This window comes from Leptidea sinapis, chromosome 36 (assembly GCF_905404315.1).
Source record: "Leptidea sinapis chromosome 36, ilLepSina1.1, whole genome shotgun sequence".
Taxonomy (NCBI): domain Eukaryota; kingdom Metazoa; phylum Arthropoda; class Insecta; order Lepidoptera; family Pieridae; genus Leptidea; species Leptidea sinapis.
The window spans coordinates 5,170,290-5,188,027 of NC_066300.1; the positions used below are offsets into that span (position 1 = coordinate 5,170,290).

General features: G+C 33.6%; 1 protein-coding gene across 3 annotated transcripts in view; it reads right to left on the reverse strand.

Annotated features, from left to right (window-relative positions):
- LOC126975620 (calcium uptake protein 3, mitochondrial) overlaps positions 1–17,738 on the reverse strand; it is a 105,463-nt gene that overhangs the window by 5,366 nt on the left and 82,359 nt on the right. The window contains exons 2-10 of one of the 3 annotated variants that reach the window (XM_050823607.1): positions 10,370–10,511; positions 9,539–9,649; positions 8,233–8,280; positions 7,379–7,461; positions 6,402–6,467; positions 4,972–5,046; positions 3,814–3,954; positions 2,280–2,394; positions 822–1,049 (exon numbers count right to left, since the gene is read on the reverse strand). In XM_050823607.1, coding sequence (XP_050679564.1) covers positions 822–1,049; positions 2,280–2,394; positions 3,814–3,954; positions 4,972–5,046; positions 6,402–6,467; positions 7,379–7,461; positions 8,233–8,280; positions 9,539–9,649; positions 10,370–10,511 — 1,009 coding nt within the window. The remainder of the gene's footprint in view (positions 1–821; positions 1,050–2,279; positions 2,395–3,813; positions 3,955–4,971; positions 5,047–6,401; positions 6,468–7,378; positions 7,462–8,232; positions 8,281–9,538; positions 9,650–10,369; positions 10,512–17,738) is intronic. The other 2 variants (XM_050823608.1, XM_050823609.1) reach the window with 2 other exon arrangements.

Below are 17,738 nucleotides of genomic sequence, written 5' to 3' on the forward strand. Positions count from 1 at the left end.
ATTTTGAAACATTAAAATTATTAATGTTTAAAACTTTTTCAAAGAAAAATTTAATGAAAGTTGTGGCACGTGAATTTCTTGTTACTTTATCTTTGCATAACCTTAGGTATCATCGGCAAATTTATAATAGTTATTTATTGATTATTATATAAAATTCAAATGTGCTTCATCTAAGTTTTTTTTTGAAATTACAATAGACAGCATAGGAGTCAAATCAAAATTCCAATTTCTTGCACAAACTGTAATTTACAACTAATATTATATGCATTAACAATTTTGTGTTAAAAATATGTACCAAAATCCAAAAAGGTGACACAAGTCAAGGAAAATGACACTTAATTAAAAAACAAGATGGCGTTCGCAACGGCGGTTACTGGCCGCCTCAATCAAAGACGATATTAATTACGTTATAAACAAATATCAACTACAATGATCGTTGCTCGCGTCGCTTACAGACAGGTTATAGTCCATTGAAAAGTTACATTTGGGGTTGCGTTTTTTAGAGGACGCATTTTTTTTTTGATGTACACATCATCAAACCAAGCTAAAACCAAGCTTGTGGGGTCGCCACCCTTGTCCGACGGCAGCCATCTTGAAAATAGGGGCGAAATGGTTTTTACGATATATCTCTTAAACTATTTATTTGATAAAAAAAAAATGTTGAAATTTTTTGTTGGAAATTGAATTCTCTACAACCCCTCCCCTACACATCAAAAAACTAAAATTGTGTCCTCTAAAAAACGCAAGGGAAGGCCTAAAAAATGTAACATTTCAATTATGGAAATACTTCATTGTAAATGTAAAAAAATCACGGAACAGACCTTTAGATATAGGATGGTCGGCCAACGTGTACATCCTCATCGCTATGGTGAAGTCCTCGAGGTTATTGAGGAACTGGCAGAAGGTCTTGAACTCGTGGAAGGTGATCCCCTGCTCGTGGTGCACGCGGTCCAGCAACCTGTCGAGGTACATATCATACTCGTCTGTGTCCAAGTACGTGTACCGCAACAAGATCTTCGCGAAGTCCACTTCAGATATCGTTTCGTGACCTGGAAGATTTATTTTATGAAAATGAGTTTACATTCATAATTTAAACTTTTGAGTTAACCTCCTTCCATGATTAAGTTCTTGTGTTCCTTGCATGTCCTGTCATGGTCTCTATTTTAATGTTTAGTAGTTACTATGCACATAACATGCATAATTTTTTAAAATACTTAAATGTAATTATTTACAATCTTAAATGTTATCAAATTATTGATAAGAACGTTATAATCAGCTCTTTTTCTATTATAATATTAATAAAAAATCATTTATTTTCAGGCATTTTACCCATAAATCTACAAACAGTCTTAACTTAAATTACATTATACTTCGATTTTAAGTTAATTACAGATAAAAAAAAATAATGTATTATGCCATAATTACAATTAAAAAGAAAATAATTAAATTATAGAAACAAAAATTATACAATTAATATAGTCTAATACAATTCAATGATGTTAAATTTAATTTAATTTCTTACATTATTAAAAATATGTATTGTGTCAAATATATATTTTACTATATATAAATTACGTGACACGTTGTTTGTCCTCGATGGACTCCTAAACTAATTAACGGATTTTATTGGGGATTACTTCATAGAGCTCAGTTCGGCCCAACTTGAGAGATAGGATAGTTTTTATTTCGATTTGGTACCCATAATTATTTTTATTTTCAATATTTATTTTGTATGGACATATTTTCTATGAGAGAATTTAGTGACGCACGGTTTGACAGTTCCGCTGTGAAACAATTTCAATATAACAACAGGCAGCATTTTTACGAAATAATTCTTGATGTTTTGAAATATTATTGGCAAATTCCTATAAAACAGTTTTTTTTATCTACAGAACAACGTCTGTCGCGGCAGCTAGTTATATATAAGTTGTCACAGGTCACAAATATTATATTTACAACAGTCATACACAGAATTAATTATTAAATTACAGCTTTTTCTAATGCGGTCCTTATAGGAAGCGGCTTTCTTAACACGGCATAGAAATCGTCAACCCTATTCTCCGCAAACATGCCCGACGCGCTACAGCGCCACGGTATTGCTCTAAAAGCGTTATTGTACTGCACACGTAGCTTAGTTAAAAACAGCTCTCTTGTGTGACAAAATATATGTCTCTTAATCTAAGTTTATCTTTGATTGACTTTTTAGGAATTACTAATCTTCCGCGAGAATAAAAACCACAAAAGTAATATTGAACATGGAACCGAAATAATTTACAGACCTTTAGCAAACTCATGGAACTCAAGTTCCAACACTTCCGTTTGAAGATTCTCCATGAACTGCCGGAAGCCTTCGAATTTCAGATCGTTGTTACCCTTCTTGCCGAAGAAATGCACCTGCGAGAGATAAAAACCTATACCACAATCTCGCTCAACTTATAAATATAAAAATATTTATAATCTATAAATTTCTTCTTAATATAAGATCAGAATAAAGATGAATTAGAACACATCTAATAATTTAAACAGCTGCGCTACGAATTGCAAATTTGCGTGTTATTTTGTTTTTGAGCGCCGTGGCTAGTGAAATTACTGGGCAAATGAGACTTAACATCTTATGTCTCGAATTTTGTGCGTTTTTCAAGAATCCTGAGCGGCACTGCATTGTGGTGGGCTGGCCGAATCAAACCATCAACTGAATTTCATAAAAAAAAACCGTCGCCAACACCAGAAGTGTCACAGGAGATTTATCGGCCTTTTAGGAAAATGTACGAGCTTATTCTGAAGAATTTTCCATAATTGTATCGTCCTGGAAACACAGCACTGCAGATTCGTTGTACGCGACAGAAATATACTTAAAAATCGCACTGTGGAGGAGTGCCACACATCCAGATGGTGCGGACGATCTCCAAGTTGTTTTTGGAGTTTGGTGGCAGGTCTGGTCAAATAGCTCTTCGGAACATCCTCCGCGATAAATATAACTAGAAGCCCCTCAATCAAGTGACGTCTTTACGTAGACCAAGTGATCGAACAGTTCATACAACACTACATTAAAAATACTGTGGTGCACTAAAGTAGAGATGAGATCAATACCATAATACAGTAATACAACAGTACTTTAACTTCATTCTAGAACGCCCGAATAGACGCACGCACACATACACACAATAAACACGGCCACTAAGCAATATTGGGCAGACAAAACTTTTGAGTGCCGTACGCCGCCGAGACTGGTCGCTGTCCGAGTTATATTAGCTGCGCCGCGCCGTCTGCCTCGTCATTCTTTTTGTATGTACTATCCTGCGCTCCGCCCAGATGTAGGTATAAATTTCAAGGAGACCGCTGAGTTACACTACTGTTCTATCACTTATACTGTGTCAATACTACACATGTGTTGGACATATATAGCGCTTTAATGTGAGCCTGCTTAAAGTATTAGATTGCTCAATTGGCGACCCCCTGTTTCTTAATTTGGCTTTGCCTTTCAAATGACCGCAGAACTGACAATTGGCGAGCAAATAACTTCAGTCTCCCATGATCCCAACGTCTGAAATCACGTTTAAATATCGGCAATCCCTTCTCTGTTAAATATTCCGTTAATATTGTGAAGACCACTGTCAGCTGAGCAATACAGCCGTAGGTCAGTGGATTTCTTGCGACAAGTGGACTGTATGAGAGGGAACTAGGAACTGACCTGAGGAAGCTGCTCTGCCGGCGACACTTAATCCGGTCCGACGGCGTGATAGGTGAAGGACAAGGATATATATATCGTTAACAAGTATTCAATACGAACATAAGTTTTAAAAGTAATATTACTTGTAACATGGTGTCAACATTGTGTCTGCGCTGCAGGCCCTGGTCATCATCGAAATTCTCATGCGACTCCTTGTTGCCGCCAGCCTCACTCTCGCTCATGCCGCGTTTGTCTCGCCATGCGAAACTAAATATCTTCTCCATCTGAAATAACATAGCCAATCTGTGATTAGCAATGAATACTTCTAAAATGGCTAAGTAAAAGCGAGCTTGCCAAAATTAAACTGGATACCTATCAATGAAATGGCCAATTCAAATGATATTTACGTTAATATTTTCTATGGATTTGTGGTTATTCACACATATTATGTTGCCAAATAAAAATACTTTAATATCTCTATATTCGTTCTACAAAAAAATATATGCCGTAGAGTTTTGGGACAAGTAGACCGTAGTAAAAGATAAATAATGGAGTTTTCGTGACGTCATCGTCAGCTACAAGGTACGGACTGCTTCGAAAGAGAAAAAGAGTAATAAGGCCTTCGATATTGTTCAGTCTTGGTGGAGAAGACAAGGTTCCGGTTAGGGTCGAAAAGTTGGCGACGCGTAACAGACGCGACAGAACAATACCTTTAGACATTAGACGTTAGACTTTATGGTATTTATGTTATGGGGCTTGTAGCCAGAATTAAATGATTTATTAATTTATTTTCTACTTATAAAAATTATAATTTTTTTATGAAAAAATTGATTAAATTAATAATAATTTTTTATCAACATACATTTAAGAACAAGACAGAAATAGAAGATAGACAGTACAGGAAAGAAAACACCATTAACATATAAAAAATATACAATATTGAAAGGTAGAAATTGATTTGAATAAAAACAAAGTTGTAAATATATTGAATGAATGAATATACACATAACATAGGACATTCAGATAGTACAAAATAATAAGATCAACTGTTTAAACTACAGATTAATAAAATATATTACATTAAGACTATTGTAGGTTATAGTAATAAGCATTTTATTGTTTATTACAGGTGAGCCTCTTGCATTTAAATTCGATTGCCGTTAGGCACCATAGACAACATAAACAAAGACAAAATAAAGAAATATCACACACACACACACAAATTCACACAATTCCTAAATTGTACCATTCCAAACCGTGCGATTGGTAGACCAACAGCTAACTTTTTTTTTCAAACTTACTGTCGATGGTTTTGGCTTCGTTTCAGTTTGGACGATCCTATTTCGTTGAGAGCTCGTCGAGACTAAGGAAAGCAGCTACGTAGGCACATATAATTAAATCATTAATAATGTGTATATATAATACATTGTAATATAGTGTAAGTGTGCAGCAAAATATTTTCTCAGAATTTATATGCTACTTCAAAAGTGAATCTAAAAATAAAGTCCAAACAGACAAAATATTTTTTAATTTTAACGTTATGATAAAATATTAAGATTTTCTTGAAATCTTGCATATAAATAATTCATTAAAGATAAACAAATATTTTCTAATAGAACTTTAATTATAAATAATTATTTATACAACTCCATAAAGTTTTGTATCTGACGAGTCTAAAATTTCGTCAGTAAAAACAGCATTTTTCATATTAAGTATTTATAAATCGATTCTTTGGACAGCTATATAACAGAAAACTTTAATAATCTGAGGAAAGATTAAGCTTGGGTATATGGCAAAGCATTGTTAAATCTTCGATATCGAAATCTATTATGAATAATACGTGATTAAAATAATGATTAGTACCTAATAACGTATAATACGTAAATAAATAATAAGTAAATAAAATAGGTGTAAGTAATAACAGATAAAGAAGCGATAATTTCGTTGAAGGTTACTTAAAGTTATTGCACAAGTTAAAGTTAGAACAGGACACAAGATGTTCAGTATCGTGAATCAACTCACTATATTTCTTTAATCTACGCACACAAGAAGTGTAAACGACCTAAGAAGCTTTGCACAGATCTACAATGGGACTTTGTATTCGGTGCACTCCAGGGTAGCGTAATAGGTCTCTTGTATATGAGAATTTGTTAATTTAATACTACTAATAACTTTTAGCACTTCAATAAGCATTTTATGGAAAACACGTTTATAAAATTTAAAGATAAAATATTTTGGTTTAGATACTTAGTACGGACTCTGTAAGAAGCGCTCACCCACAAAATTTAGATCCTAAAAAAGCTTGTCACGTAATCAGGACCATCGATGATGGATACTCTAAATCAGTCGGGAATTGATACGACCCACCGAGTACAATGCAGTGCCGCTCAGGATTCTTGAAAAACCCAAAAATGTATAGTCATATATTAAGATGTGTAATTCAAAACAGATATGTCTGATTTTCCCAGTATTAATAATTAAGTAATTGTTTAACGCAAGTTTAATAGAATATTGAGTCTGCAGATCATATGATCATTGCTAATGCACCATTACGGCGTGTGTGCACGGATCTTTCTTGGACGCGGTTTAATAGAATGCGCAGTAGTCAAATCTAGGATCTCAATGGAGGAGGGTGGTGGGGGTAGGGGTTTGATATTCATAGATGCATCAAGCGTACACTGTAAATAAATTAGCAAATTGATTCACGATAACAATGTAAGAAGTAACTCACTGCGCGCTGACTGTGAACGTCCAAATCTTTTCTCTCCTTCAACGAACCACCGAGCAATCGTTGTATCTACGAGTATACACAACAGACATGCAACTAAATAATAATTAAACAAATAAAAAACTTACTAACAAACTAAGCAACGAAAACATAATAATTTGACAACTATAGGTATTAACATTAAGGGCGAATATAGATACGTTCGTTAAGGCTTAGAATTATTTACGCGTTTTTAATCTTTAAATAGTTTTTTTTTTAATAAAAAGTAAGAATGCTCTTTGTTTTTTATCGTTTTTATTCGTTATTATTTATGTGTTTCGTAAAAGGCAATACTTTTATAACTCTCGCGCTTTGGGACAAGCCGTTGATTTAGCGACGTTAGGTCCGGTCGGAAACTTCAAACTTCAAATAACATCTATCAAAAGTACTTACCGTTTGAGTACTGACTGTCTGCCGAAGTCATGAAAATGACTTAATTATTGTTAATGACATGGTTCCGTCGATGTACCAACGAACGGGGTTCATACTAAAATATATCGGTGTACAAAAACGTCGAAAAACACAATAAAAAACAAAAACATATTATTCCTGAAACAGTATTATCTGTTCAAAATGTAAGCCTTAATAAATGCTATGAAATCTAGTCAAGCGCATGGAAGAATATTGTTGTGCTCATATACTGCCAATCTACATCATCATCATCTAGACCTACAATAAATAAAATGTATATATAATACAATATTTATTCTTGTGCAAGCTTTCAAGATATTTGTTTTCAAAACACTTCGAAAAAAAGAAAACATTCGTTCTACTCAACATCTCATAAACCATAAATAAATGGTGTTTCATATACCTACTTTAAATAACATTATATTTTTTGTATTTGCAAAAATAACATCGATATATTGCTCCACACAACTAGTGAATATATATATAATATAAAAGTGAATACAGGTATTATACTGTATGGCAATACTCACGACTAAAAATTCATTCTTATCTACTCTTTGGTTGCCGTCTGTGTCAAACATGTTGAACGCAATCTGAAATCCGGACGCCGGCTCTGAAAGATACAAGGATTTATGTCAATGTAATCTCGTTAATTTAATACTCAGGCTAGCGAAACTCTCTAAGAAAAAAAGCGATTCACTCGAAGGTATGATACGTGCAGTGATTGACAGATTGACAGATGACGGCTATAATATAAGCAACTGTTCGCTTTCAAACTTAGCCGGATTATTCTTCGTGGCCAATCGCGACACTGATTACAGTAATTATACTACTATTTCAAAGTTCAAACTTATATCAAATGACTGCACGTTTCATACTAAACTAAATTTAATTTTTTTCTTGAGGCATGAAAGCTCCCACTGGTAACATTACGTCGCTCGAAAAATTTAACTTTTAAATGTCAATTTGACATGGACATATTTGACATAGCATCGGTAAGTCATGAAATAAACCAAACAGAAGTAACAAATATCTTAGGTTAAATTAATTCCCCATTTTTAAATATAAACATTTACGAACACCGGACTAATCCAAAATAAGAATCCCCTTATTTTTATATAGTATAGTGGTTTATAATAATAACTCTACAATAAGCTTTCATTTATTTTTTATCGCGATTTTGTCGCGATAAACAGTGATACTGTTTATCGCGACGTCAAATAATGGCACAACGGTAGACCAGCGTTGGTTTAAAAAGATCATTAATTTTTTAATAAATCCTATACGTTCCATATAAACACGATTTTCTTCCTTCTTTTTTTTCATCGTAATATTCATACCTAATTATTTTAGATTGGTTTCATAATAATGCTATGGTACTTACTTGTAAGTATAGACAGTAGAAACAGATACTCTGTATATGATATTATTCCTGTAAAAAAGAAAACTAATATCAAAAAGAGTCCATATAATCATGGCTATAACATCAAAATTATGTGTTACTTTGTTAGAGTTTAGGGCTTTTTGGGATAAGCTTCAAAATAATTTGTGATTGGTCGATATAATAATATTAAGTTATGTACCAATTGTAAGCCATGGACTAGTAAAAAAAGAAGGACTCCGCGCCGTGATATTAGCAAGTGAAGCACCTTTATGCTAGTGTGTGTGCGGTTACGGGGTTTACCAGTTACACAATATTTTCTCCCTTTAATAATAATATATCCACAAATACTTTTATATTATTGTTTTTACACTTTTTCACAACGCACGACGGCATTTTTAAAATATTTTATTGCGACGCAAACTGATCTGTCACAGACGATAGCAAATCTCATAATGGCGGCAGATCGGCTTGTATTAGTGTAAGTGTATGCGTGGGGCTGTGTATTTACACGTTTACCGGCTTGTTTTGGTGCAAAGGTTGAAAACACACTTCTCTTGAACCGCTAACCTTTAATCTTTGAAAAGAATGAAATCTCTCTCGGTTTTTTCAATGAAAATATGGGACGAGACGAGCAGACGTTCAGCATTAGCTGAATGTAATGTAATTGATGCGCGCTAAAATTCTGAGCGGCACTACAATTGCGCTCGTCACCTTGAGACATAAGATGTTAAGTCTCATTTGCTCAGTAATTTCAGTAGCCCTTCAGACCGAAACCATAATGTCTACACATTACTGCTTAGCGGCAGAAATAGGCGCCGTTGTGGAACCCATTATCTAGTCGGCTTACTGTGCAAAGGAGCCTCCCCTGGGAAACTGTATACACTATTGGATTTATAGTAATACCTCTTTGGACAGCTGAGCATTATTTTAAACCTCTGATTGACCTACGCTCTTGCTGAATAGCCATAAACATTAATTCCTATAGCCAATCGCAACTCTAAAACAGCGATCTATAAAACGTTTTGATGGACTGTCTTTTTCAGTCAATCTTTGCGATGACGTATTGATATATTACTTAGTTTTCTATACTATATGGCTTGAAAACTAAGATGAACATATAGAAATACAGATTCAGGATTGATACACAGATTCTAAAGTACGGAAAGTGGCCGCGAGACAGACACGCGTTATTCACCGAAGTAAAACCCATATTCGTGGCGCGTCTTGTTAAGTCATATAGGTACATAAAACATGTCATCACCACCATCAATAGCGCGTGTATCACGAATTCCTGATATATAATTACCCTTATCCCTCATGTTGCGGAACATCTGCGAGGAACCCTTCTTGAGTGGCGGCGTCTGGTCTCGGAGTTGCTCTATCTCCTTAGTGGTCAGCACTCTTCGCTTCAGACGAGCTGTGGACAGATGCTCTAGGTATTACATTACTTTAACATTTTGATTTATAACGAGTGTTGACTGTACTGCCGGAGTTGTAACGTCAGCATATAAATGTGTTCGATAAGTGGCATATTTCAAAACTTAGTAAATCATTCTTGTTTTACACACTTATCTTCTAGACTTAGCTGGAATAATACTAACAAATTTAGAGTAAGCATTATACTCAACTACTCATATGTAACATAATCTAATATTTAATGATGCACTGTAGACGTTCTATACGTACACATGGACATATCATTCGCAGTCTGATAGCGGAACGGCAAAAGTGTGATTAAAAACTATGTAAGCACACTGTTTGTGTCAACTGTCACTGTCCCAATCGAACCTAAAGTGAATAAATGTTTTACATTGCTGCTTACTGACCAAGAATTTTTTTTAAACTCCAGTTAATGCGGTAATGTATGTATACATTGGAAGCTAATTTGTGGCAAGTTCCATACTTCAGCATTGTTTTCATACGACGTGCAAATGAGTTTGAGAGGCGACTATCGCAGGCAGATAGTTCACGTTATTGTACTTATTCCCTTATATTAGAAAATTAATTACAGTTCCGCGCCAATATTTTAAGTCAATTCAAACCAAAATATTGGTACATTTGATTCAATGGTTCGAGGCCTCATAAACAAAATATGCGGAGGCAAAGTCCACGAGGATTGCCTCGTTGATGTACATACGCCGAGGTTCCTGCTCGACGACGGATTCCAGGAAGTCCTGCGGGGTCATGTAGAGTTGCCCACCGTGTTCCGCGCTCGCGAATTTTATGAACCTGCGCTCGCGGGAAGTCAGTTTTACCGACTTTGCCAGCTCTTCTGGTTGCTGAAACAAATAAAATTCCTTTACATACTAGGTCCCAGTTAAATACAACGAATGAACAGACAAAAGAAAAAAGTATAAGATTTTGTGTCACGGTAAAAGTAAAGAAGTATACCTAACTAATATTATAAAGGCGAATTTGAGTTTATTTGTTATTGAAAACTAATAAGTGTATAAGGTACATTTAAATGTATAGGGTACATTTAAGTGTCCTGGGTACATTTAAGACCCACACGTAGCAAATAAATAAGTGCTGATTCGGTTGCCACCACACCAGTGAGTTTTTGATATAGTTTTTAATTATTTTAGTCCATATATAATGATTTATTTTTATTTTATTGGAAAGTGTTTAAAATATATTCAAACAATGCCTATTAACTTCATTTACAATACTATGATTACATTAAATTACAACTATAATTACGGGGAAGTGTACCAAGAATTCTGGCATCACTTTCACGTTGGATAGCTAGGCTTATCTGCTGATCGAAATACCTGCCAGCACTTGAGCTTCCATAGTAGATAGTTGTTTGTACGTTTTACGCGCCGCTTGGTCTCACGGCCCAAGTGTCTAGACACCGAAAATGGCACAAAGATGTAAGACCCACTGAGAACCACATAATATTTCTGCAGTTTTCGCCATCCGCCCCAGCATCAACTCAAGTAACTTGGAGATGAGAAGGAGCCAGATTGTCTACGCAATTCGCATCTGACACCAGCCGCCCTTCCCCGTGCTGTGATGGAATAGGCTTGCACTAGGATTATTCCATCAGGACGCTTTTCATTTAGCTCGAGTGGTACGACAACTGATACAGCCTGTCGATTTTAGGCAGGATAGCCCATGAAAAAGTAAGTAAGAAAAGTATAAAACATGCCAGGGTAAGCCAAACTAGTGCACTCGGTAAACCAACGAAGTTGCAGGAAAATCTTTAATTTTTATGTCAAAGTCAAAAAAATCTTTGTAAAACTTTATAAGTTATTTAGTGCAAGTCAGGATGAATTACAAAAGTCACAATAACATTCAAATGAGTATAACAATATTCATTAACAAAACTTAGAACATTAATTCCAACTATCTTTATCATTCAAATAATCTTTCACATTATAATAGGCCTTAGATGTTAATTTATTTTTTACGATACATTTATTTTTTTTTGTATGAAATACATACTTCTATATATATTGTTTTTCTTGTAAAGTATTGATTTCTTCCTTGCTTAATGCGGATAATATTTGGTCCTAAAATGTACTGTTGATGTTCCAATTAGTTGGGGGCACGAGAGCCGATACAGATGAAATATCACGTTCTTGGGCGGAAGGCGTCTGCGCAGTAATTATAATATCAGCAACATAATTTAAATACGAATCGACACGCTACTTGATGCATAAGGACTTGTATCACACTAAGTCCTTACTTTTAACTTCTTTTTAAATATCTTTAACAATACACTCAAGAAATTGTTTATATATGTGTAGAAGGGGTAATTTAAACGCACTTAAAATAGAAAATCTGTATTTTACTATTTCCACTAATAATAACTATTACTATAAATGACTCAATACAATTTGGGCAGCGTTATCTCTTACAATTCACGATAGTGAATGTTCTCTCGAATTTTTTTTTGCGCCCAAACAAAGGGAAAGGCCTACCCTCCGGGATAACGATGGGAAGGAGGTGGTGAATGCTCATGCATACCAACGCAGCCTAAGTCTGCGTTGGTTATGTGAGACTCACGTGAAAACCCTGAGCGCTCTGGCTTATATAGGGCACGACCGTCACAGTGATGATTCTACCAACTACCACTACCACTACTGCAGTTGCAACTAACAGTTGGTAACATAGTTATTTCTAAAATTATAGTTATAATTATATAAAACAATACTAACACAGTAAGTAGTTAAATAAATGTTATAATATTAATTGGGATGTCTAATCTAATCAATCATATATCGTGAACTTAAAAATGTCACATAATGTCAAAAATGTCAAATGTCTTATGACAGTTTATGACGTTGGTAGCGCTTGTAAACACATCAAGCTGACATATGAATGTGTCAATAAGTACTTGTAACGTGAAAATCCAAGTCGACTTGGATTACTTCTTTCTGGATTAATATTTTTGTAGAAATATCTATATAGTTATTAAATAGACATTGTATGAAACTCCATGTCTAATGGGGTTCAGCAGGCAAAAAAAATCATTTATTTTCTTTGTTCTTCATTTATTTTTTACACTACCAACACTAAACACTGATGTTGCGATCGCTAAGATTAGTGTACTTCAGTTATTTTCACAGCACCATGAGGTACAGTATTTTACTGTGGGGTCATGTTACTGACATTGATATAGTGTTTGCTCTGCAAAAGAGAGCTGTTCGTGCTATATATCAGCTTGGTTATAGACAGTCTCTCAAAGAAAGATTAAAAGAAATAAATATTTGACAGTTCATTGTCAGTACATTTATGAAAATTTCATATACGTCCACAAAAATCGTCACCTTTTTGCTCTTAATAGTGGTTCTCATTATTATAACACTAGAAATAAGGCATTGCTTGTAACTAATTGTAGTAGGCTTCATAAGATACATAAAAGCTTAAAGGGTAAATGTATACACTTTTATAATAAAATCCCAGCCACTGTCCAGGCATTATCTATGGCTCTGTCTTAAATCCTATAACTCCACAGCTGAATATCTAAGTGATCGGACAGCCTGGGACTAGATTATGATTATTTTATAGCAATAATGACAGTAAAATATTGTATATTTTTATTAAAAAGAAGTTTCTTGCGCCGCCTCTTCTCTCTCAGAGCGCCATTTGTTTCGGAAGCGGTAGTAGTATCTATTATATTAGAAATGACATCAAAAAGAATTCTAAACGAATCAATTTTGCTATTATTCCATTTAAAAAAGCGAATTGGAAAAATGTTTATTGAATTGTCGAATATTGAGATACGGTAAGAACAACAACGCCATAAACTTATTCTGTGTTTCTAGTATTTTAAAACAGGCAAGTGTAGCTATACCTTTATCAAAACATCCTCAAATTAGTTTTACGGTCTCATTAGAGAATTTGTACGAGAAATATAATATTGATGAAGTATTCTATACACTAACAACTTAACAACAAAGGCACAGTGGACATACATATTATGTCTACTGATTACTGGTGAAAAAATTCTTGCAATCAATTAAAGAGCACGATACAACAAGCATGATGACATAGTGTTCGTTAATAGCAAAAGAAGTGAAAAAGGTGTGAAGACTTCAGACAAAGTAGTAGACATCCGCGTACTCTCAAGTAGAATTATTAATATAAGTTATTCAACAAATGTCATAGATTAATTTAGTTCTTTAATTAAATAAATATTATTACCATAAAAACCAATAAGTATACATATCTACCCCTAAGTGCATCCCTTTTCAGTATCAAAAGACTGTCTCAGATAGTGTTGTGAAACCTCTAAGAAATACGTTTTTGGAAAATGTACTTCGGACTTTCCATCAACCTGTAAGGCACGAACTACCCAAGCTTGGCTGGAAGTCAACGTTCCGGATTTATAAAGAGCTGAAATCTGTCTCCCTTCTAGCACAGATCTGAGCTCTATGGACGAAATATTATGGTCAGTTTAGACGTTGCCTAAACTATCGCACTCTATGCAGCTATAATAAGCAATACAACAGTACTGAACTTTTTAATAACAGTAAAGGCTGCTTTAAAAGGAGTGTTAATAAAAATCTAGTGGAAGTTTAAATTTAGAGTAATTTACATACACACAAACACACGCACACACACACACACACACACACACACACACACGCACTTACACCAAACCACAAACACACAAATATCATGTCTTATTATAAATATTGTAAATCCGTTATTAGATGTAAGTCCTACAAAATAGTATTATTATAACCTAATTAAAGTTCTGTGGATTTTGTGATGTTTTAAATAAATAAATAAACAACACGCCGATATCAAATCAAGCAGTGGCGAAATTGCCCATGGAAACAGTATTATGTACATCCATAGAAACGTGGCCGTACATTTAAAAGCCAAGAAAGAGACTTCAATAAGTAAATTACATTTCGTCCTAAAAATAAATGTTTTTTTTATTAGTAACAGAACTTACGACCACGCAGTCTAGTTTAGAATAAGTTTTTTTTTTTATTATAAGACCAAACTTATTATTTAAAAATCCAAAATAATAAATAATATAGTAGGAATAATATAAATACAAAACTTTTAAAGTTATTGTTTATATATACGAGTATTTGTAATAAACTGCTAGTCTATGTTTAGATGTTGTATTTAAATAAATTTAAAGTTTATATCATTATATTATCAAAAATCTAGTTCTGCAGAAAGTCTTATTACTTAACTGTAGATTCTCCTTAGCTAGAAGAAGAGGCAACGTTAAGCTCTTTAAGAAAAGCTCAGACGATCAGTGAATTTGAAAAACTTAATATATACTATTTCTTAGAACAAGTCGTCTCGTGATAATATATAGTATAAGGTATAAATATATACCTTGTCGTATTATTTTTGTAGTTGTTCTTCTGTGCAGATATCTTAACAAAATATGGAACATGTATATATATATATATATCTAATATATAAAATTCTCGTGTAATGGTGTTAAACTTTGAACTCCTCCGAAACGGCTTGACCGATTCTCATGAATTTTTGAGTGCATATTGGTCTGAGAATCGGACAACATCTATTTTTCACCCCCTAAATGTTGAGAGTTGTCCACACGAAATATTTTTTTTAATTTTTTTGACATTTTTTTTTAAATTTGTTTGATTATGAGTCAGCATTAAAATAATATATTATATATTAAAATACATACAACTTCAAATTTTCACCCATCTACGATCAACAGTTACTTTTGTATCGCCATTTTAATATCGGCAATACAACGTTTGATGGGTCAGCTAGTATATATATAAATATAAATATACTAGCTCACCCGACAGACACTTTACTATTAACAGATTTTATATAAAGTATAGGTAGTATCTTAACCTTAAGAGTTAGACATGACACGATGGAGTTCTGAGTTTAAAAAACATAAAAACACACATGAACTGATAAAATTCTCCTGTTTTAAAAAAAATATGTTCTCTTTAGTATCTCTGAATGACACGGTTTACTAATATTATAATATAATATTCAGTTGCAGCATTCTGCCATCCAGACAGATGATTTTCCCGAGACATGACGGCGTTTTAGGACACAAGCTTCAATCAGCGGAATATTATTTATAGTCAATACTCAGGAAAGCGACTAACCTAAAAACGTGGATAAATTTAGCCCGGGAGACAAAGCAAAACATTAATAGACCGTCTGCATTAGACATAGTCCGAGCGCTATGTAGCTTAATAATTATTATTACTCAATTACATGACTTTGTCATAAATAATACAAATGCAATCCAAATACTTATTTATGCTTAAAGTATCAGCTCATATTGTACTATTTAGGTTCTAATTTTTTCCTATTTATATTAACGTTTAACTATTAATGTATAATGAACTGATGTTTCTTATGCAATAAATTTTGACTTTATTAGCGGTGGCTGTACTCAGTATTTATAGACAGCTAACAGACGCAAAAAACTCCTTAGTACACAACAACAAGCTGTTAATGGAGTTGTAACTGTTACTTTTATCGACGTTTCGTTAAATCACTAATGTAAGAATTGCGTATAAAAATATATTTTTATATATATTAGCATAAGATTATTATTATATACCTATAGCACAATTAACGAATATTACTTGGGTTGACTTACTAAAAAAACAATCGAACGTCAACAGTAATTTTTCAACATCGCTTTCGTTCCGTCCTCCTCGTTTTGTTATAATCATTACTGTTTACTTATTCTATAAGTTGTAGTATAATTGTCATGTGTTGAAGTCAACAGCTGTTGCCTGCTGATATTAGTCAATATGACAAGGCGTGTTACCAGAATACACAGGGAATAATTCTAAACAATTTGCGCTTATAAGTTATAATATCACATTATTATTTTTGGCGTAAATGAGCCCATGGATCTTGCAACATAGATGGATGCAAATAAGCATCTATGCTATTTCTCTGATCCCTGCCAAAACTGCTGTTGCTGTCACTACCAAAACTATTATTTCTGTGAGTGTTGTTTTGCCATCTTTGAGGACCTCTTCGTCTATTACCACTCTGTTGCCAATTATTTTGGTAACCACTACCACCGATTTAGACGAACCAAGTCTCCATTAAGATAATTTTATGACGCTTGATCTGTATTGAACACAAATGTAGCCATCTCCTGGACTATTTTTTCTTTTTCCTGCAGATAATTATAATTTGAGTACGGCACGCGGAAGTAGCCAAGTATCACGTTACTAAGTTATATTCTACTGTGGTTTACATTTACCGTGGGCCACCCCGGCTGTACCGGATTTGTTTATTGTATCAGTTTTCGTTTTGTTAAACCTCGGATTGGTTAAAAGTCGAAGTGTTGCATTGACAGTTCAGATGTTATTTTTTTTACTTTTATTAAAGAAACAGCTATATATTTTACATATTTTTAGCCTTAATTTAGAAAAATATAATAAGCCAGCAAAGTTTTCACAAACGTGTAGATTCATAATTGCTAGATTAATTACTCGATCGGGTACAACTACGCCCGCATACAACACTAAAGTTATAGATAAAAGTAAGGGTTGCAGCTGCAATCAGGGAACGAGTTAGACACATTTCCTGATTTCAGATACAAACCTCCAAACAACCCTACAAATTGTTCTGTTGTAATTTTTTTACGAGTCATATTTAACTTAAATTGTCCTTGTCTGTAATGAGAAAAGAGGTAGTGGTTACATTTCTTAAAATAACGTTACAATTAAACTGCAAAATTACCTTCTATTTATTTTATATAAATATTTAATAATTGTGTACTGACTGCGTATATTGACATTAAAATAAAATAAAGTAAGTCCAATATAAGTCTTAAAAATAATATTTCCAATAAACTTTCTACAGCATAAATTACTGAGAATCAATATTTTTTAAAATTTCCGTGGCAACTTTTAATTTATAACTAATTTATCTTTTACTATCGTGATTATGTAAGTGCAAAAATGGTTTGGGTACACTATTTGATTACAGATGTTGTTCTTTCATAAATTTATTTACGGCCGTTCCCAATATACTATCTACAGATTACTACCTTCCACTGTCAGTAA